The sequence below is a fragment of the Leptonychotes weddellii genome, chromosome 6, assembly GCF_054177405.1.
Source record: "Leptonychotes weddellii isolate Sample4059 chromosome 6, ASM5417740v2, whole genome shotgun sequence".
In the NCBI taxonomy this organism is placed as follows: domain Eukaryota; kingdom Metazoa; phylum Chordata; class Mammalia; order Carnivora; family Phocidae; genus Leptonychotes; species Leptonychotes weddellii.
Genome location: NC_138374.1, coordinates 4933262 through 4956200, shown reverse-complemented (window position 1 = coordinate 4956200; position 22939 = coordinate 4933262). Strand labels below are relative to the sequence as shown.

The following is a 22939-nucleotide window of genomic DNA, read 5'->3' as shown; positions in this document are numbered from 1 at the left end:
GGCATTTCCAGAGGCAGAGCAGCTTTCGGAAGGCCTAGGGTGTGTGTGGGGGGGCTGGAGGAGTGTGAGGGGGGAGATGAGATTGGAAAGATGGGTTCAAGTCCTATCCCTGAGGGCTTTGGATGCTGTGCTGGAGACTTTACCCATTATTCACAAGCCAAGGGAAATGGTACAGTGTTTTGGAGTAAGATTTCAGGAAGGTAACTGGTGATATAAGAAAAGAGAGCTTATACAAGGAGATCAGCTAAAATATATTTTTCCTTGCAGGGAGAGGTGGGCCAGGTGGGTCAGGCAGTGTGGGATAATGGAGACAGTCTGGAAGGGACACCGTGGGGTCCCAGGGCTGTCAACTCCCTGGGTCACCTTGAGCAAGTCAGAATTCCTCTGTAGGGTTCTGTGTTTTCATCTGTTAAATTGGTTGATGGATGGATGTGGTAGTTTTTTTCCTAATGGCAGAGTAGTCAGGTTGGTTTTTTGTTTTTCCCTGAATAGGAATTAATATTTCCTCAGATGCTTTTTCTGTACCAATTGGGATGATCCTATGACTTTGCATCCTTTACTCTGTTAATGTGGTGAATTATCTTGATTGGTTTTTGGATGTTACACCAACCTTGCATTCCTGGAATTACCTCAACTTGAGTTCTTCTTTGTAAGGAATAAGAAGTCCATTAGAGGGATGCTTTAGACATTGGTGGACTTCAGAAATGTGCAGGCATGTTTGCCTGTCAGGGACCTCCAGGCTGGATGTTGTGATTTGCAGAAGGGCTACCAGGAGGGCAATCTGAGGCCCAGGAAGGGCTGCAGTTGACACTAGCCAAGGATTGAGGAAGGGTCTATGCAAGGTGTTGGCATTGAGGCCCTTCGTTCAGGCTGGTCGTGGCCCTGCACAGCTTCTCCAGGGGCTGCCATGGCATACTCCAGGCTGCTCTGAACTGCGATGAAGGAAATGGAAAAAATTCTGTATCCACCTTATAGGACTGCTGTGAGGGTTAAATTAGTCTGAGCATGTGAAGCTCTTTGTCTGGTGTCTAGCCCAGAATACAATCAGTAGATGTCAGCCATCATTAGCAGCATTGTCCCCATCACCATCACCACTCTCACCACCAGCACCGTCATCACCATCCCACCGTCATCATCATCATCATCACCATCACCATCATCATCACCACCACCCGGTACCATCATCACCACCATCACCACCATTTCCATGATCATCATCATCATCATCGTCATCATCCAAGGTATCCCAGTATTGTATCATTAGCTGCAGCAGCAGTTTCATCCACAGCATCACTGCTGTTATAAGTGGAAGCCCTCTTCTCTCATTTTCGAGCCACATAGATTTCCTGACATCCCTAGGCAGTCATTTTTAAGTTGATTAGGAGATTGAGCAGAGGTGATGGCTTTGCCTTTTCACGTCTCTGATGCATATAAGCTAAGTGAGGCACAGACCAGCGTGTTAATTTTTTATTTTGGGGGAAAAAAGATCCATGCTTACTCACTCTGGGCTGCTGCCAACTCTTCCAGAAAAAGAAAAAAAAAAACCCCCACCATTCTGGGAAAGAACCTTCATGCTGGGTTCATCTCTGCATCTTTCTCATTTCCCACAAGCAGCATGGCAAGCTGCTACTCTGGGCTCTGCAGTCCAGGACTGAGAAATTCAGCTGAATGTGTGTGTGTACTCAGTGACACCTGGCTTTAGCACGGCTATTAAAAAAGGCAAATGGGTTTGAGGAGGAGGACTATATTAAGCATACAGCCCACCAGCCAGATGGAGGTGAATCCAAAGATGTGAGAGGACACAGGATGACCATATTCTCTATGGACTTATTCCCAGATCTTAACAGATCAGAAAAATGAAGACAAATGGGCAACTCGCAAAGAAGCTGCCATCTTTGTGCTTCTGTCAAGTAAAGACATATTAAAACCCAGATGTCATCTGTCATCGTCATCGTCATCTTAATAAAGAAGAAGACATTTCTGCTCTTTCTCGTTCTATTCTCACTCTCCAAAGAGGGATAGCTTTAAAGGTCAAATAACCAGAATTAGGAATGGTCTCTTATCTTGAATACTTCTGGGTTTAAGAAAAATTCATTGCATTGTGTTCATTTTTCTACCACCCAAGAATTGGGGGAACCTCAGCCATGGACTGGTCAGGGGTTCCAATGCCTGCCGTTGGGACCCCTGCTCCAGCAGTGAATAAATTAACCACAAAACACCCCTTTCACGTTGTCTTCCGCATACCTCCCTGCGTGTTTCCTGTGATGGCTGTAACCGATTACCACAAACTCAGGAGCTTAAAACAACATGTATTTATATTACAGCTCTGGAGGTCAGAAGTCCTAAAATCAAGGTGTGGGCTGTGTTCCTTCTGGAGAGCCCGGGGTGGGGGGGCGGGGGGAGGATTCCACTTCCTCGCCTTTTCTGGCTGCCTGGGGCCACCTGCGTTCCCCCTGTGGCTCCTTCCTTTTATCACTGCAACCTCTGTTGCATCACATCTTCTGACTCGGGCCCTCCTGCCTCCCTCCTATGGACCCTTCTTATTATACTGGTCCCACCTAGATAATCCAGGATTAGCATCCCCATTGGAGATCCTTACCCTAGACACCCCTGCAAGGGCCCCCTTTGCCACGTAAGGTAAGACCTCACAGGGTTCCGGGGACTCGGATGTGGATGTCTTTGGGGGAGGGCATCATTCTATCTATCACACTTCTCCCTCCCTCCCATTCCTTTGGCTAATAATCTTACACAGTTGAGTCTTTCAATTTGCTTTTAAATATGGGATTGTGTAGGCTGTGATACTAAGAACAAAGGGCCAGGGCTGGGCAGCCACTTTGGTGGTCCTACCTCTGCTGCGTCTTTTGGGGCCACAGGCATGAACCCTGAGGCCCTTTTCCCCTTCATCTATAAAATCAGGGTTTTGGCTCATTTCATGGCTAACTTTGAAGTTCCTTTTCCCACAACTACTTTTGTCTGCCCGCTTCAGAGAGGGAGGGGGCAGGTACTTAGAGATTTTTGTGTTGTGTGCCTTACAAATTCACACGGCCCCGAATGTGTTTGTAGTGGACGTGTTCATTTTATTTTATTTTTATTATTTTTGATGTGTTTATTTTTTGCACGTCTCTAACAGGATAGGCATGCTGGCAGGAATGCTGTTAAGAACCGTGAGAAATGCGTTTATGGCTCCTAAAGGCTTAGGAATATGCTTATGCTGAACCAGGGAAGGCTGACATATGCTCTGGGTTTCCTTTGCCTAATGCAGTTATTTCTTGTTAAACTTCACCATAAAATGCTAAATAAACTTAATAACTACTAATAACCATTTATGTCAGTTGAGGACATTGAGATTTTATGAATTTTGATGGAAATAGAGGAAAATACCTGTAAAAATGGAATTTTCTGCATGTCTGTGGTTTTTGATGTTTTAGGATTTTTGTGATCCTATGTTAATCTGCTCGCTTTGGCTTTTTTTTTTTTTTTTTAAAGATTTTATTTATTTATTTGACAGAGATCGCTTTGGCTTTTTAAAAAGGATTCTGGTAGGGACAGAAGTCTTTATTACAGTAAAAACAAAATACTCCCAACTACAATAAGAGCCTTTATCATTTACTAAGTGTTCACTGCAGGACACCCAGTGTTCAAATCCCCAAATCCATCAGTAGCATTATCGTCTTTAAGACACAGAATGCACACACGGTCCTACAAGGTGTAGATATCAAGGGCCTTATTTTGTGGGGAAAGCTGAATATGGAAAAGATAGGTCATTTGCTGGAGGTCCCTCGGATCCTCAGGGGTAGAGGCGTGACCCCGCGTATTTCATCTGGCCCCAGGGACCATGGATGTGAAAACCAGGGAGGCTGCCTAGGCCTACACTGCCTTCCCAGCCACAGTAGCTCAGGTATGGAGCGGACGGCAGGAGGTGTGCTATGGTGGGATTGTTTGGAGAAGGGGCTGGCTTTCTGAAGAGGTGCAGCTGGTGGGAAGACCCTGTTGATGGTGGGGAGGGTAAGTTGGTCCACACAGGTGTGGGACAGGCTGGCTTCTGCTGTTCAGGGAGAAGCAGGGACAGGGGTCCTCTGGGACCCATATTGTGTGTGGTTGGAGGAAGGCGAGGTGAGGTGGTCAGATGGTGGAGGGCCTGCTGTGCTTGCCGGAGGAGTTCGCACATGCTGACGATCAAGGAGAATTTTAGAGATGGACACAGTGAAGCACCACTTGAGACTAGCCTGGTCTGGCAGGGTGTTCAGGATGGATGGATGAGAAATTGATCAGGATTTTGAAGATGAGTTTTGCATTTAGTCTGCTATCTTTTTAAGTAGGATCCATTGGAAAGGAGGAATATCACTGTATTACTGTATTTTCCTTCCCTTTCCCTTTCCCGTTCCCGTTCCCGACTGGAAGTTTGTACCTCTTACTTATACCTGTTTCAACCATCCCACATTCAGTTCCTCTCTGGCAACCACAAGTTTGTTCTGTCTTTATGTGTCTGTTTTTTAGTTTCTTTATTCGTTTGTTTTTTTTTAGGTTCAGCATGTAAGTGGAATCCTATGGTATTTGTCTTTGACTTATTTCACTTAGCATAATACCCTCTGGATCCATCCATGTTGTTGCAGATGGCAGGATCTTACTCTTTTTTTATGGGTGAGCAATACTCCATTGTGTACGTAGAGCACTTCTTTATCCACTCATCTGTTGATGGACACTTGGGCTGCTTCCCTACCATGGCTATTGTAGATAACGCTGTAATGCTGTAAACACAGGGGTGCATATATTCTTTTGAATTAGTGTTTTCATTTTCTTTGGGTAAATGCCCAGTAGTGGAATTGCTGGATCATATGATGTTTATACTTTCAAGTTTTTGAGGACCCTCCATACTGTTTTCCACAGTGGATGGAATGTACATCACCACCAAGAGTATACCAAGGTTCCCTTTTCTCTACATCCTCGCCAGCACGTGTTATGTCTTGTCTTTTTGATTCTAGCTATTCTGACTGGTGTAAGGTGATATTTTATTGTGGTTCTGATTTGCATTTCCCTGATGATGAGTGATGTTCAGCATCTTTTCATGTGTTTGTTGGCCATCTGTATGTCCTCTTTGGAAAAAAATGTCTGTTCAGGTCCTCTGCCCATTTTTTTTTTTTTAAAGATTTTATTTATTTATTCATGAGAGACAGAGAGAGAGAGAGAGAGAGGCAGAGGGAGAAGCAGGCTCCGAAGGAGCAGAGAGCCCGATGCGGGACTCGATCCCAGGACCCTGGGATCATGACTTGAGCCGAAGGCAGACGCTTAACCATCTGAGCCACCCAGGCGCCCTCCTCTGCCCATTTTTTAATTGGATTGTTTTTTTGGTGTTGAGTTGTGTAAGTTTATTGTATATTTTGGATATTATCCTCTTACCAGATGTATCATTTGCAAATATCTCCTCCTGTTCAGTAGTTTGTCTTTTTGTTTTGTTGATGATTTCCTTCATTGTACAAAAGGTGGGTTTTTTTTTGTTCGTTTGTTTTTGTTTTTTGCTACAGTCCCAGTAGTTGATTTTTGCTTTTGTTTCTCAGCCCTAAGAAGACATATCTAGAAATGTGTTTCTATGGCCGATGTTAGAGAAATTACTACCTGTGCTCTCTTCTAGGAGTTTTATGGTTTCAAGTCTCACATGTAGGTCCTTAGTCCATTTTTTTTTTAAAGATTTTATTTATTTATTTGACAGAAAGAGAGAGAGAGCACAAGCGGGGGGAGCGTCAGGCAGAGGGAGAGGGAGAAGCAGGCTCCTCGCTGAGTGGGATGCCCGATGCAAGACTCAACCCCAGGACCCTGGGATCACGACCTGAGCCGAAGGCAGACGCTTAACCGACTGAGCCACCCAGGTGCCCCAGTCCTTAATCCATTTTGAATTTATTTTTGCCTGTGGTGCCAGAAAGTGGTCCAGTTTCATTCTTTTACATGAAGCTGTCCAGTTTTCCCACCCAGTGCCATTTGTTGAAGAGACTGTCCTTTTCCCATTGCATATTCTTGCCTCCTTTGTTGGTTAATTGACCATATAAGCATGGATTTATTTCTGGGCTCTCTATCCTGTTCTATGGACCTATGTCTCTGTTTTCGTGCCAGCATCATACTCTTTTGATGACGATAGCTTCATAGTATAGTTTGAAATCTGGGATTGTGATGCCTCCAGCCCTGCTCTTCTTTCTCAAGTATTTTCTTTCTTTTCTTTTTTTTTAAGAGAGTGGGCTACTTGAGTAGTTTTTGCATCTTAAACGCTTTCTAATGCCCTTTTTCCATTGTGATGGTTACCTTTATTTCATCATGTTTGAGCAGAAGTGTGGTTGGCATTTAATGGTATGACTTTTTGGGTGCTTATCTGAAAGGAATAGGAACTGCTTTTTGTGAGGATACCAGTAGGGATTTTAGAGATTTGTTGAGTATTGCCAGTTTTAAGAATTTCTTAATGTTGGACATATTTTTGCCATGTGATTGTACTGTAGCTTTTTGGCTTAATATCAGCATTGGTTATACGATTATTTTGATTTTATTATTTTTTTTGATTATATGATAATTTTAAAAATCAGGTTGGTTTCCAAAAAAATATTCAGCCCACCAATATCTCATTCTTTTTTATGGTTTGGTGGTGTTCCATTGTGTATATATACCAGATTTTTGTCCACTCATCTGTTGATAGACACTTGGGCCGGTCCCATAACTTGCCTATTACAAATAATGCTGCAATAAACATGGGGTGCATATATCTTTTCAAATTAAAAAAAAAATTCATCCCACATGTAATTGATTCATAGTTAGGAAGAAATTATTTAATTAAAAAATCTATTAATGGAAATATAAGACCATATATGAAGTGATAATTAAAATGGTGTATCAGTTTTCTTCCTATTACAAACCTTATTCAGCCATAAAAGGGAATAAGGTTCTGATACATGGAACAGCATGCATGAACCGTAAACCATCATGTTGAAGAACCCACATAGGAAAAGGGCGGCACTGTTCGATGTGTTTCTATGAGGCAGGCAGAGCAGTCCTGTTCATAGGGACAGAAAGTGGACTAGAGGTCCTCAGGGGCTGTGGGGAAGGAATGGGGGTTACTGGTCCGTGGGTATGGGGTTAACTGTGTGGAGGGATGAAAACATTGTGGAAGGCTGTCGCGGCGAAGGTTGCCCCCACATTGGACACTTAAAGATGGTTAAAATGGCAGATTTCACAGCATCTATGTTGACCATGTGAGCGTGGGTTTATTTCCGGTTTATTTTCTTGGTCTGTGTGTCTGCTTCTGTGCCAGCCCCACATGGCGTTGGTCACTGGTGCTCTTCAGGACCACACTAAAAAAAAACACCACGATTGCATGGTGTTCCGAATTTCTTCTAGTCGATGACCCTTTACATTTGTCTCTTGAAAGAAAAGGCTACCTTTGTGGATGTCAGAGAGGCTGATTCAGGCAGAGACTGAATGTATTTCACCATTAAAAACAAGCAGAAACAAGCCAGCAGTCACTTCTACCTCTACTAATGTTTCCTTACCTCTCTTTCTCCTTCGCAGCGTTTTATAACTACGATGCCAGGGGAGCGGATGAACTTTCTTTACAAATAGGAGACACTGTGCACATCTTGGAAACATATGAAGGTATGTACACCTTTGGTATCTTTCTCTTCTGTTTTGGGCAGTTAGCACATGTTCTCAGTGTTTCAGAAGTATGTGTCATCATGAGTCTTGTGCGTATGATCCATCTTCCTACAGGATGGATGCCCTTTCCAGTGAGGGCAGTCGTGAGGCTCTTCATTGTTTAAATAATACTTGATTAAGATGAAATTAAAACTAAAAATTCTAATTTTTCACCTCTGAAGTTTTCTGTGGAAATAGCTGTTTTCATTAAAAACAACAGAACACATTGGTTCCTTTGTTGCAAATGTATGTGAATCTTGACTGTGAATAACTGACCGCTTGAAAAACTAGGAAAAAAAATACATTTAAGATATTTTCGTGTGTAAGTCATTGTTTTGATGTGTTTGATGTGAATGGTGAGACTTGTTATGTTCTCACTTAGGTTTGTTAAGAAAGGAACCAAAACTATTTCTTTTTTTCTTTGACCCCATTTTCTTAAGGGTGAATAGACATTCTTACAGCTATGTGGGACGCGGGCCAGCGAAGCAAACGCAATAGATTAGAAATTCAGTAAATACTACCATAATAGTAGTTTCTCAGTGTCCTTGGATTTTCACACAATTAGGTTTTTTTTTTTTTTTTTTTAAGATTTTATTTATTTATTTGAGAGAGAGAGAGAGAAAGCACACGAAGTGGGGGGAGCAGAGGGAGAGGGAGAAACAGACTCCTCGCTGAGCAGGGAGCCCGATGCGGGACTTGATCCCAGGACCTCAAGATCATGACCTGAGCTGAAGGCAGCTGCTTAATGGACTGAGCCACCCAGGCGCCCCACACAATTGGTTTTTATATTTAGTGTCTTGGATATCGCTGGAACGGCCCACCCTTCCTTTTACTCTGTGGTTATTGTGGCATAGAAGGGAAGCCATGATGGGCTTGATTTCTGAGACTCCTCAGATCTGGAAATTTTGTAAAACTGTAATTAGCGTTGGTGGCTTTATTTCCTGCTTGAAGGGGTGACTCCCATATAGCAGATGAATGAAAAGAACTGAGGAAAATGGATCATTTCAAAAGAAGAATTGCTTCTAGAGTGGGTTTAGCTAAACCCTTCCAGTAGGAGGTGAGGGTGGGAGAGGAGATTGAAGCTGTCCCACAGTGATCGGCAACCTGGACCTCAGACTCTGTATATGAGATTTGCACAAGAGTGAAGCAGATGTGAACCTCCGTGCACTAGGCAGGCTGCAGCTTGCTCCAATGCCCCTCCCAGACACCTCCGGGAAGCGTGAACCTATTACAGCACCATGGCCATGTCCCTTAGTTCCCCTTGGGATGCATGCGGACTTAGAATTCCAGTCCATTTGCATCTTTGACCCTAAAATCTTCCTACTGGAAAAAAAAATCAGCTTTAGTGGCGTATGCCTGGAAGCAGATGTAACTCTGCAAAAACAGACCCTGTCCTTAAGTGAATGAGTAGTTGTGATGGGTGCCTTCTGCTTGTTTTCAGTTTTTATAGCTGACTGTTGGATTGCCTTATCTGCTCTCAGTATATATTGCCAATGTTTGAGAGGAAACAGGGAGAAATTAAGTAGAGGTTAAGGATCAAATCTCTCATCTCAGACACTTTACTGATCTGAAGGGAAAAATGCTCTTACATCTTCTTTGTTTCCCCCTGCTCAGTTGAAGTTGAAATCTTGGGGCAGTGACGTCATTCCTGAATAGATAGCAATTTCCGGTCGGCCTGGGTATGTGGGGACTGCCACCTCTTGTTCTTTGCTTCCTAAGAAGAATGTACTCCTTAAACAGTGGGATCCTATCATGAGCCAGTGATCCTTGCTATACATTTGACTTAAAAAAATTGGATGGTGAGCATCCTGGTAAAGTCTTCTTCAGTGAGCATTTCGTTTCGGGGCTAGTCAGTCTTCAAAATTCTGATTAAAATATTCCAGTTTCTGTAAAGACCCTTTAACACAAAACAAATTCCTTTTCTTTGACAACTATCATTTTGGTTTTAATCAGAATCTGATCAGAGAAATGCATTTGGGGAAGTAGTTTTGACTTTGTAAAACTTGGTGTCTTTATTCATCAAATAAAAATGGAATAATTGTTTTTCTGCTCTTTCCTTTTGTTCTATTTTGGTTTCATGGATCATATTTGAGTTTGGCATTTTTTTTTTCCCTCTTTCCTCCTCTCCCCCCCTACGTTTCCTCTAAGAAAATGTATTTCTGTTTGTCAAATTTAATTTTCTTTTTCTGTGTGATCCTTTTCAGGGTATTACTTGGCTTTCTGCAGAGAATATAAATTCTGGATGATCGCTCTTTATAGTAAAGTTCAAAGAACAAATTTACCTTTACGTTATGGTTAATTTCTCTCTCTCAGGCTCATGAAGGCCTAGAGCAGAGAACAGAGGATAAGCAGTGTATAGGTCACTGTGGGGGTGGAAGGAGCTTGGAGAGGTCATTGAGGGCACACCCCTGCTTTTAAGCAGTGTCCAGATTCAACCAGACAGGAGAGGTGAGCCGAGATCCCAGTTTATGAAGTGACTCTCAAGTGGCCGAGGATGTGCCCGGGCCTGCCGCCTGCTCATTTCCACGCGGCTCTCTGGACGCTGGATGCTGGATGTCAGGGAGCTGGCAGGCAGTGCACAGAGATTAGGAAATTATGCTTTTGATTAAACCACTACACTGGAACTGAGTATATTCAAATTTTTAAATGCACCTTACTTCCTTTTTGTGCCATCGGCATCTGTCATCTGAAGGTCTTGTGAGAGTGTGAGTTTCCTGGGGCCTTTATAACAATGGACCACACTGGGCAGCCTAACCGGCAGAGACGTACTGTTTCCCAGTTCTGGAGGCTGGTAGTCCGAGGTCAAGGTGTTGGCAGGGCTATGAGGGAGAAGCTGTTCCTCGTGTCTCCCCGGCTTCTGGTGTTTGCCGACAGTTTTTGGTGGTGTTTAGGTTGTAGATGCAACACCCTGATTTCTGTGTTCATCTTCACGTGACAACCTCCCTGTGTGTGTCTCTGTCTGCTTCCCCTTTATCTAAGGACACCAGTCACTTTAGTTCATGGCCCACTGTACTGAACTCATTTTAACCTGATCGTCTGCGGAGACCTTATTTCCAGATAAGGTCCCATTCACAGGTAGAGCGAGGACTTCAACGTCTATTTTGAGGGACACAGTTTAACCCGTGACAGATTGGAAAAGGCGGTCACGTTGATAAGGTTCTCATTTCTGAGGCCAGCGAGCCCTCCAGCCCAGCCTCCACTCAGCAAGCATTCTTTGTAACGTGTCGCCGATGACCGGTCTCCTGGCCCTGGCCCAGTGGAAGGGCCGTGTGGCTCTGGGTACCGTCTTCCTGACAGTGACCTGTGGCTGTGGGTACTGTCTTCCTGAGAGTGACGGTCATGTCGCTCCCGGAGCCTCCGGCTTCAGGCTGAGTCTGCCCCGTGTGCCTGCATTGTGTAACACACAGGACACCTGCTGGCTCTGTTCTCCAGAAGGCCCATTATGCATGTGGATGCTGTCCGTCAGGACATGATTGGTCGCATCTGGATTTTGGCTCTCTAGCCGTTCAGTACTCAGAGCGCAGGCCACCGTCCTCCTGACATAAGGGAATGTCCTATCCATCTTTCTTTAGGCAGCTCCTTGTAAACGGGGCCGACCCCAGGACCTTGGTGATGTCCTCACCTGTCCATCCTGGAAGAAACTCCAGCTTCTTCCTCATGCATGTACTGGCCTCACGGCTAGTGGTTTCTCCGGGCATAGTGAGCGCACCTCTCCACCCGCTGCCCTGCCTCCTCCCTCCTCCAGCGTGACTCCTCCCTCCTCCATCTGACTAACAGTGAGCCCTCCTTGAAGACTCAACCTAAGCACACCTGTCTGGGCAGAAGCTCCTTCCTGCCTGCCTCCCAGCTCCTTTGCTCTGCCTGGTCCTGTCCCCTCGTGGCATTGTCCCTGGACTCCAGTGTGTGTGTTCCTCCTTTTGTTCTGCTAGGGACACTATGTGGGACTCGCTGACTTGGTTGCCATTTTCCTGTGCTGGCCTGTGTGCTCCCTGAGTTTCCGGGCTGTGTCTTGCCCATACTTGCCTGTGTCTTAGCTTGGTGGACTCCACGGAGACCACTCCTGAGCCGTGCCTGGGAGATGGTGTTACCAACTGTGGACCCTCCTGCTCCTAGCCTCCCCTCCTCTTGCTCGTTCCCCTCAGAGCAGCCAGGCCTGCATTCTCTTCTGTCCCCTCCCTCCCCTGCAAGAAACCCATGCAGGGATGTCCTCTCTCCTTCACGCTAAAGGCTCTGTCCTGCAACATGGTTTGGCCCCTGCTTGTCTTAGGGGGTCTTCCCATTTGTGAGCTCAGGGAGGGCAGAACGTTGGGTCTCATCTCTTTCTGTATTTTGCTCCGTCTAGCGCAGTCTCTGACACATAGTGTGTGGGCTCCATCGGTTGAAGGAGTAATGTATGCAAATAATCTTGGGTAGGAAAACAATAGGTTTTCATTTTGCCTAGTAAGGCAATTAAAAAAGAAACTCTATCTATTATTATAACATTAAAAAAAAAAAGACTCCCTACCTTTTTTTTTTTTTTTTAAAGATTTTATTTATTTATTTGACAGAGAAAGAGATAGCGAGAGCAGGAACACAAGCAGTGGGAGTGGGAGAGGGAGAGCAGGCTTCCCGCTGAGGAGGGAACCTGATGTGGGACTCGATCCCAGGACCCTGGGATCATGACCTGAGCCGAAGGCAGATGCTTAATGACTGAGCCACCCAGGCGCCCAAGACTCCCTACCTTTTATCCCCATGGCTCACCCCTTTCTTCTCCCTCTTCCCATTGAAAACCCTTTTACTGTGTTTGAAGTGGATTTTTTTTGTTCGCCTGTGTTCTTGTACTGTTTGGCGTGCATGTATTTTTCATGTATATAAATGTGGGTGTAGCTCTCGTTCTGTTTCTTTTTTATTCAGTGCTGTATTCTAAGATGCACTCCTGTTTATTTTTAGTGTATGTTTAGTTCACGGCTCCCACTGCTGTGTGCACACACGCCCCGTGTTTTACTGATAGCCTTCCCGGTTCTGGGCACTCAGATCTCCTCCAAGTGCACCCCCCTACATCATGCTGCCATGGGCATTCTTTGGCTGTCCCGCCGTGCACGGATGGGCGCATGCACTTCTTTCCCAGGGATGCATTCCCAGGATGGGGGTTGCTGGTTGCAGGCTATGGGGCCAGATACTTTGGATAAGTAGGGATGGCCGCTCCTATTCGGTTGCTGCAGGCTCTGCTCTTCCCCACCACCTGGGGCCATAGCCTGCAGCGTTAGTTTTTACCACTGAAGTTTGTGCAGTAAAATTGTGTCTGATTTTCTTTAAGTTTGAGCACTCTCTTCATACATGGGTAAATCCTTGGGTTCCTTGATAAGTGTGGCTCTTTTTTACTTGGTTTCTGTCTTTTACTTGTCACTGGGCAGTCTTTCCTTATATGTTCTAGGACATTTCATCCCTTGTCAGTTTCAGAAACGAAAGGGCATGTTAATAATGAAGACGTGGAAGGGTTATAATGATGGCATAGAAGACTGTCCTTAAACTTGAATAAATACAGCCTTTATTTGGCTCTAGATGTAGGCTGGGACTGCATAGACCTCCCCTCTTTCTCCATTTCACTGACTGGGAATGCTGCCCTAGATGGGCACAGATTCTGGGCTGGGCGCAGAAACCAGTGAAGTAGACAGTATGGCTCTCCGGAGATGATCCTCCACACGTTCGACTGAACTCGAGACACTGCGTCTGCAGTGTCCCCAGTCGATCTGCTGAGTCCCTTTGTCAGGAGAGCCAAGCAGTCGCCACTCGGTCTTAGCAAATCCTTTGCAAGGATCTGGGAATGTCCATCTCCTGTTCTGAATGCTTGGAGAGCATCTGTTAATAACCCCTTGAGGATTTTGCTCATTTCTACCCCATCCCTTTCTGGTCTGTGATCGTCGTCTTTGCCTCTGGTTGGTAACATGATTGCTGTTTAAGAGGGTGCTGTCCTTGGGACAATAATCTGAGCTCATTCAGACATCGCTTGCTTCTGAGCTTTGACTTTCTGATACTGTGTAAGAGCATAATTGGTTATTCTCTGGGAATTTACCCAACCTGCACTCTCTGAGCACTCCTGTAATTCTCTGACCCGGTCCTTTTGCTCCTGTGGGCAGAGTTAGAATTTTTCTGAGCTTTGGATTCACTTACCCTGAGTAGGGTGGCCAGGGTGACTTGAGAGCCTTTGGGGTAAAGAAGCATCCACGGCTGGCCATCGTGGGGGATGGGGCTGTCTGGAGGCTGGTGACTGGGCCCATGTACCCACAGGGCATCTGCAGGGATCGTTTCTGCCCTCCGCTCTAGGGGGGGGCGCAGGGGTGTGGTCAGAGCTGCTCTGCCATCAGCTGGCCCCTTCCAGTCACCACTTACATCATGCTAACATTGTAGCGTGCCCGTCTTCAGCTTCCTCCCCTCTTGGAGGCAACGGGAACTTGAGTCTAGGCCAACCCCCAGGGCTAGGTGGGCCCATGTTCCTGGGCCTGGCGCTTCCTGTGGGGGGCTCAGTCTCTGCCACAGACACACTGTGTGAGATCACAGCTGCTCCAGGGCACAGCGTGTCCGGATTGAGGAGGGAGGAAGTTAGCGCTCAATAGGTCCTCTGTTGTGGGGCAGTTCTTGATGATCTGGAGATCTGGTATGTGCACTTGGCAGTGACCCCTATTCAAGTCAGTTGGAGGGAGAGATAGGGAAATGGATACCCAGGGAGCACTCTCCGGGATGAGTGGTCAAAAGGACGATGTTTCCTCATGGGACGGTGCTGCCTAACTTCAAATTGACGGCTTCAGGGCCTCCAGCGGCAGACGGAGAAGTGTTTGGGAAGGTCACCAGCCAGGCCGATTTGAGATGCACTCTCTGGAACCTTCTAGTGTATTTCCACACTCTTAGGATTATTGAATTCTGGTGACAAACTGATTTCCCTGGTTCTGCAAAGCAATGAATTCTCCAGGACAGGGAGGTATTGTGAGGGGCCCTGTGATGTCTCCCCCTTTTAACTGTTGCAACTTTGTGTTTATTTAGGGTGGTACAGAGGTTACACCTTGAGAAAAAAGTCCAAGAAGGTAAGTCCTCTTTTCTGAACCCCAGTGCATTTCCATTCATTCATCACACTGTGAGAGGAAATCATTCCCATCCCATATGTGTCTGCAATTTTCCATGTATATCTCTTTCTCTGAACTTAACAAATGTGTGGGCTGGCGTGTGGGCCGCCCTGCATTGTTTTCTTCTGAACGATACGCGTGCACAGAAAGAACCGCTCTGCTTCTGTCCTGCAGCTGCTGGGCTGGGGCGCAGTGCTGACCTGTCGTCACGAAAGGCGCACTCCTCTTTTCCTGGTAGAATGTCACATCCTCTTTAAGCATGGGAGGTGGGGGAGAAGGACCCGGGTGTAATGACTTTAGAGAAAAAAAATGGTTTTGAGTCTTACATTTTGAGTCTTACATTATCCTCGATGGCAACAGATTTGCAACATGCATGCTTGTTTTCCTCTTGCGTAGAACTATTTTAAACTGCCCGAGTTGCTCAGCAAAAGAAAGGTTCTGCTTTTCCAGGGCCGTTTGCATGCGTGGTTCTTTGAACTTCTGAAGCCAAGACCTGCAATTACACCTCAATCCTTGTGGTGGACACTCCCTGACACAGTTCTGTTGTGGCTTTTCTGTTCTTAGCTTCATAAAACCTAATTACGGCCCTCTGGTTTTATTCTACAATTTTGAAATAATACGCATTCTAAGCTGTGATTAGGCTCTGTCCACGTTAACTCACACACTTTAGTATCTACGTATGCTTGACAGATGGTTCATTTTACTCCTGCTTCTTAACTCTGCCTCTCATGATCTCTTTATTGGGCTGGACTCCTCATGTGGTCCTGAGCCTGTAACTTAAGGCTTCCAAAGTCCAGCGGCTCAAGCACAGGACCTGCCTGCCCTCCTTCCCCCGGAAACCCGCAGCCGGGCCCTGCTGGCCAGGTGGGAGCTATTCGTCCTTTGTAGCCGTCATTTACAAAGGGCCCCGCTTGAACTGCATTTTTTCTTCTGAAATCCTCATTGGAAAACGAGGCAGTTGTGAAGCCTTTAAAGATAGTATGATTTTGTAGTGGGCCCCTCCAGGCAGTGCAGAGAAGGGACTTGGCCTCTAGTCATCCAGACTCCCAAGTGTTCTGGAACCATCCTTTGTCTAGCTATGCACACAGACGTAGTTTGTCTGGACTGGTTTTGAGTGACCCCGGCTGGAGCGATTGCTCGTTTCAAGCCTCCACGTGTGTCCCCTCCCTGCTTTCCACTCCTCCCTCTGTGGCTTCATGGTGTCCGGGAGCAGGTGTACTGAGATCGCGGGGTGTCTTTGTTTGTGGACACAGGTGAGGCTGGCTTGTTTGTCCTCTTCCTGCCTCCATCTGTGTGTACACGTTGACATCACCTCTGCTCCTGGAGGCATCCTGGGGCTTGGGGGTGTCCTGAACAACTGGGACCTGGTGGAACTCCCAGCCTTGGGGCCCTTTGGTCTGCTTTCGTGCTCGGCCACTGTCTTTCTGCCCGACTGCTGCCGTCTCTGTGATAATTCTTTATGTGAAATTCCGGCTTTCCTCGTAGGCAGAAGGAGCTTGAGTCCGTGATGCCCATGCCCCTCCCAAACACGATTAGTAGCTGTGGTTTCTGGTATTCCTGTGTAAATCCTTTGGGGCCAGATGCCAGGGAAACGCAGTCAGAAGCTCCTCTTCACACAACAGGTGCCTGGAAACCACCAGGGCCGCTGAGTAAATTCCTGCTGCACGTGCTACGTCTCACACGGGAAACCCTATCCAGCCGTGCTGTGCAGCCCCGGGTCCCAGCACCTCTTGCCCCATTTCAGGTGCTCGTTTCTGCCTCACACCAGAGAGGCGGCTATTTTGTTTGCTCAGGAAGCAGGACAGCAAGTCTTGGTAAAGCTCTTAGCACTTCGCGGACTGCACCTGACACTGAACTTGCACTTGAGAAACGCTCCCTCGGGCACTGTGCTGCTGAGCGCCTGTGCGTGCTGCGCTTGGGGGATGCAGAGCGTCGTGGTAGTCGTGCGGATTGGGCGAAATTCGCCCACTTTCTGTATTTTCTCAGATGGCCCCTCTGTTGGGAGATTGATGAGAATCTGTGGGTCAGGTAAGTAAGTAGTCCTACATGCTTACGTGATGATAAATGGTGGAAATCAATTTTCCATGGCCATTTTAGCTTTGCTTGGAAGAGGGAACTGTCAGAGACCGTCATCAGAAATTGTTTTGAGGCATCTGCAGGCTTTGGAGCTGCCCGAGTCAAGGGCATCAGCGGACCCGAGGTGAGTCCTGTGGGGAAGACCCAGGACAGCCCTGTGCACTTTTTTCCTTGCACACGGATCGCTTCTGTTTTCTTCAGAGACATCTGTAGTGTCCGTGAAACATAAGCAGGCTGAGTTTATACTTCCTGTTCGCCCCGCTGTGTTGTATGTGAGGCTTACCATAAGGCTTGCAGAATTAATAGGGATCCAGCCATCCCTCCCCTCACCTTGTCACGGTGGTTTTTGATTTTCGGTTGGTTTTCAAGTTGATAATGAAATTACTTCTTTTTTTTTTTTTTTTACCCCCATAGGGTATATTTCCTGCTTCATATATTCATCTTAAAGAAGCCATAGTTGAAGGAAAAGGGTGAGTCTGGTCTTAATGTTTAAATGAAGAAACACGGTGATTGTATTTGGCTTTGCTGCTCATCCATATGGCAGGGCCTGTTAGGAGGTTGGATGTGGGTGTGAGTGACTGTGATGGGACAGGAGTTCTGGGCAGAGAAAGGGGGCTTGGGATGGAGACGTGTGGACAACATGGCTTTGGACCTTTGAAAAGTCTGAAGTCAGCACTGGGCCTGCAGCCATGCTCCTTCGACCCGATGCTGATTTTGGGTAGCACTAGTCCAGTGCTCTGTGCTTGTCTGCGAGTGATCCCGTTGGGTAGAGGCTCCAGCCCCCCAGCTCTGAGCCCGTTTTTCTGGAAAACTTTGAAGGCTATGACACAAATGGAGTTTATGGTGAAGCAGCAGTTGGTAAATTGGGATGTGTATGAATTTACATTTTGTCTAATTGTGATGTATGTTTCTTAGAGGTCATAAAACTGATGTATAAGATCATTAAAAGGACTATTATAGAACGAGAACCCATTAGGCAGGAATGGCAAATGATAGCCAGGTGTGAACTTGGAAGAAGGAGCATTAAAATGTTTTGCTTTTTAGTCTCTTCTACATCTTCACCCTCAGTTAAATATGTAAATTATAAAATTACTAATCATATGATTACTGCATAATGACATCTCTGGCTGATTACAAAATTGCCTTTCCAAGCACTGTACTTTTAACATATGAAAAGGACTAGCTTGGGTTCTGTAGTTGCATGATGCATAATTAAAATGAAGAAAATAATTTAGAGGCATAGATGGGGATGACCTGTAATACAGAATTTTTTAATACAGGTAAAATGTGTTGTGTGCAGAGTTTTAAAGGGAAGGAAAAAAGGAAAGTTTTGACTCTTGTTGTAGATATAATGGAATGAAGTATGCATTGAATGTATTTGACATCTGTCTGTATCGGAATCAATATAGAAGTCAGACTGATTAATTTTTAAAAAGAAGCACTGTGAGTATACAAAAGAATATATGGAGAATGTAATTATGAAGCATAATAGTAAAGTGAACGAGAGATTATTTTGATTCCCAGTGAGTGGAATCACACCCACACAGACAGACACATTGGCTTCCGTTCCTGCGGCTCGTGGGAGATGCCCCAGGGTTAGCGAGTGATTGGCGCACCGGGGACAGAAGCAGTTAAGAAACGGTTTCTCTACCGTGCTTTGGGGCTCCCTGTGTTTGCTCCCCATGCTGCTCCTCTGGTCCTGCCTCCCTCCTGCTCTCCCACCCACGCCCAGCTGCCTTCTGTCTCCCTTCTTGCAAAGACCCTCCTGCCTTCAGGCTTGACAGGTGGTCTCAGCGCTCCTCCTTTCCTCCGGAGATCTGCGGACCTTGACCTCCCCACCCCACGGTCCTTCCTCCTTTCCAGGGCAGGTCGCTCTGTCATCCGACCCCCACCTGCCTCCTTGCTCTCCAAGGTCCTTACCCCGTCTCTCTTGTAGGGTTTCCTGTTTCTGTACCCCCTTCACTCTTAGACATCCCGCATCATTGCTGTGTGCCGGCTGTCGCCGATTCTCTACCTTTGTCCCCATCCCCAAGGCAGTTCCCTTTTGTCCGCTCTCCCGTGCTCCTGTGGCTACCAGTGCGTCCTATTTCTGGGCTTCCAGTGTCTTCTCAGGGCTGCTCTTCTGGTGCTTTCCTGCAGTATTGGACGCTGGTGGCTGTCCCCTTCACTGGAGCCCCTTGTCTATTCTGATGCTTTCGTCCCATTTCTGTTGCTTCCTAGCCTGTTTCCCCCTGCCCACTACTCCCAGGGGGCTCTCCTTGCCCTTCTCCTAGCCCTGTGTTGCCCCTCCGTTTGACACGGCCCGTGTTGTTGTGTTTCCTCTCTGTGGGTGATGCTCGGATGGGGGCCTCCAGCCCTGACTGTCCTTGATGTCTAGCTGGATCATTTAGAGCCAGGTAACCAAGGAGCCACCGCCACAGCGTCTGCTGTGTCCTGCCCATTCTTCCATGCCCCGCGTGATGTTCTTTCCATAGGTCTTACCGACAACCCTGTGAGACAGCTGCTGTTGGCTTTGTACATTGCTGACCCTTGCAGGTAATGAGGTGATTACATAGATGATGATACAACAAAGCCAGATCAGGTACATTAGAGCCAGTTGGCGCGTTTGTTCCAGGGACAGATCAGGCCTACGAAGAGGGAGAAAGTGAGAAGGATGCAGAACCAAGACCAGGACCCAGCATGAGCAGTGAGGCCCTGTATAAGTGGTGGAAGCAGGGTTGTCAGGTTGAGCTCCGAGTTTCTGATAACCAGTGGAAGAGCCCAGTGGATTCAGCATGAAACTCAGGATTTGGAGGACGGAAACATCCCAGTTGTTGAGAGAGGAGTAATCCACCCCCCACCCCCCCAGAGGCTTTCTAAGGATGGCATTGCAGAGTGTAAGGAACCCCATTTTCATCAGCACCCTTACTGGGAACCTTGGTGACAGACTTGGCAGGACTGCTGTAACAACCATATTCTGTAATAGACACTGATGATGTCCCATCAGAGGGGAATTCCTAAAAACAGTTTTGTGGGGTGTGGTCCCATACGCACCCCTGCCTCAGACATCTGGTCCCTGCTGCTCCAGGTGGTGCATGTGGCCAGACCTGTCCACAGAGACTGGTCTTCTCAGGGACTCCACTGTTCCTTCCTTTGGGAGTCCCGACCATCAGCGGGTCCCTGCAGGCCTAAACCCCAATGTGAGCCCAAGTAAGAGTCCCGTCCACTGATCTAGGCTCCAGCCAGATCAAGATATGTGGGTGAGACCTATCTCAGAATCCCTGCACATTCCATGCTGGTTGGAGTCCGTCTGTTCGGCAATTCTGGGGCCAGGTGGCCCAATTTCACGAGCCTCCCTTCAGTCTCTTCCTCAGTCCCAAGTATTCTGAGTCCTTACTCACAGGGCCTGATGCAGAGCATGTGACTGGAAAACAATGGCTGATATGATTTAAAAAAAAAACAAAAACACAAATAGATAGCAAGTTAAGAATAAGTCAGGGGTTGGGGCGCCTGGGTGGCTCAGTTGTTAAGCGTCTGCCTTCAGCTCAGGTCCTGATCCCGGGGTCCTGGGATCGAGCCCCGCATCGGGCTCCCTGCTCTGCGGGGAGCCTGCTTCTCCCTCTCCCACTCCCCCTGCTTGTGTTCCCTCTGTCAAATAAATAAATGAAATCTTTAAAAAATAAAAAAAAATTTAGAATAAGTCAGGGGTTAACCTCTTTTGGGGTGCAGGGAAAAGGGAAAGGATAATCTGAGTGTTGGGATATCAGAGTACCTCCGGACATTTGAGAGAGCTGTTGCCTCATTCGTATTTCTCCAAGGAGAACTGCTTTATGCATTATCATATAATGAGTTTTATGCATGATGGAAACGTAAAAATCATCTTAACCCAAACCTGCATTTTAATGCCACACATATTGGTTATGATTGATGGCATCTATAAAATAGGTGGGTACACATATTATGAATGTACTCTCAGACCTTGGCGTTCTGAAGCCTTCTTAAAATTTTTTTTTTTTTTAAGATTTTATTTATTTATTTGACAGACACAGCGAGAGAGGGAACACAAGCAGGGTGAGGGGCAGAGGGAGAAGCAGGCTTCCCGCCGAGCAGGGAGCCCGATGCAGGGCTCGATCCCAGGACCCTGGGATCATGACCTTAGCTGAAGGCAGTCGCTTAACCCACTGAGCCACCCAGGCGCCCCCTGAAGCCTTCTAATGGGATATCGTTTGCCTCCTTCCTCTTGCCATGACGTACGAGGTAGACGCCCTTACACGTAGGGCAATGTGTGAACGCGCTCGTGCTCTGTACAAATATTACCTGTTGTTCTTAGAGGTGTGCGTGTTCCTATCTGTGGGCACAGCCTTATTTGTGTATTTTCTCTCCGTTTGCTTAAATATTTAATTCTGTGGACTAGATTTGGAATTTACAAGGTACAACTTGCAGACTTTAACGAACCCGTGAACATAGCCATCCTTTCCTCTTCTCCCTTAGGCAACATGAAACGGTCATCCCGGGCGACCTCCCGCTCATACAGGAAGTCACCACGACACTCCGGGAGTGGTCCACCATCTGGAGGCAGCTCTACGTGGTGAGAAAATGGGATATTGAATCTAAGCTTAAACACAGAGAATGGTCTTTTTGGACCTTGCTGTACCAATGGTTTTTTTTTTTTCTCTCCTTTCCCTGGGAACCTCAAAAGCAGAACTTCTGGACTGAGTCATGCTCAGGGCAAAGAAAGCCACATGTCCCATTATTCTGGCCACCCTGGGGGGCCGTTTGTCCTCTTGGACCTGCTTTGTGTTGGGGTGTGGCCATGCTCACTGTGACAAAACACTGATAAAGGGGTTCCCCCTCCTTGTGCAGTACAGGAGATGGGCTGCTTGAGTGCTTTGGAAGACAGGATTAAGCAGGCTGCATTGATGTAACCCCAATGTTTATATTTTGATCATGAAAACTCAGATTTGCTTTTAAGCTGTAATGGTTGCTTATTTATGGATGCAGTAGAGAACAATCGCTGTTTATTTTTTTTGCCATCGTCTGTCTCTTATTGTTTGAGTAAGACTTACATAGTCTTCTAGACCTAAGTGTGCCTGTTACAGAGGTGGGGAAGTCATTTACATTCCAGCTCCATGTACAACTGTCCAGTTCTCCCAATCACGGAAGAAGCCTTATTAATGCAGGGAGGTTGAGACTCTGACATCTTCCATTTCCTATTCCCTCGGGGCATTTCTTTGCACATGAATTCATATTTGCAGAAGATTACCTTTTGTTAAGCCTGTATTTCTATTCAGAGTGTTGATTTCTCATATGCTAATGTTGTCAGCACAAAGCAAGGGCTCTGGAGAGAAGTCAGTGCATCGATTTCTTGGGAACACAGAAAACTTGCAAAAGTCCCACAGCTGCTCCCTGGGCAGGCTTGTTGTTTTTGATTATACAGTGGTTTCTTGTAAATGCACAGTAATAAGCAGTTGCAGTAATTGGTCATCAAATGTTCTCAAAAACCGAAAAGCGTAAAGTTAGCCATGAATGTTTTGTGTAAATCTGAGCAATTTTGTAGTCCGTCTTTCATGTTCAACTTAGCAATTTTTAAACAAAAATATGGCAGCAAAACAAACAGGGCTGATGCTGACTGATCCGTTAGTGGGCGTGGCTCTAGCCTTCCGGCCCGGGATAGGCATGCCCAGCCATCACCTTGGTTTCCTTTTTAGAAATTCAGGTTTGCCTCTTGTGGACTTACATTGTTGGATTTGTACAAAGCTAGAAAAAAATTCCTTACAGTATTCTTCTATGAATTGGTTTTTTGCTGTGCTCTCTGGTTGTAGACAAGCTAATAGAATATTACGAAGTTTAGATATTTGATAAGGCTTTAGAAAAAAATGAATTAGTAAGAGGAAACAAACCTAGTTGTGGAATAAACCATTACTTTTGACCATTTAGTTGTTTTTTAAGAAATTAACATTAGGATGATGCTATAAAGAGGAGCTTGGGTACAGGATAGTCTGCTGGGGTGTTCTCTGACAGGTTGGTGGTGGGGACCTTAGAAATTGCTAGAAAGAAGGTCACGTACTAGAAATAGTGGGATGAGAGGGTCAGATATGTAGAGCGGAAGTTATTTTAAA

General features: G+C 46.3%; 1 protein-coding gene across 1 annotated transcript in view; it reads left to right on the top strand.

The window, feature by feature from the left end:
- Nucleotides 1-297: 297 nt before the first annotated feature.
- The window catches only part of DOCK1 (dedicator of cytokinesis 1), a 414563-nt gene continuing 391921 nt past the window's right edge, over nucleotides 298-22939 (top strand). The window contains exons 1-2 of the mRNA XM_081823034.1: nucleotides 298-1241; nucleotides 7546-7629. Coding sequence (XP_081679160.1) covers nucleotides 1052-1241; nucleotides 7546-7629 — 274 coding nt within the window. The 5' untranslated portion in view covers nucleotides 298-1051. The remainder of the gene's footprint in view (nucleotides 1242-7545; nucleotides 7630-22939) is intronic.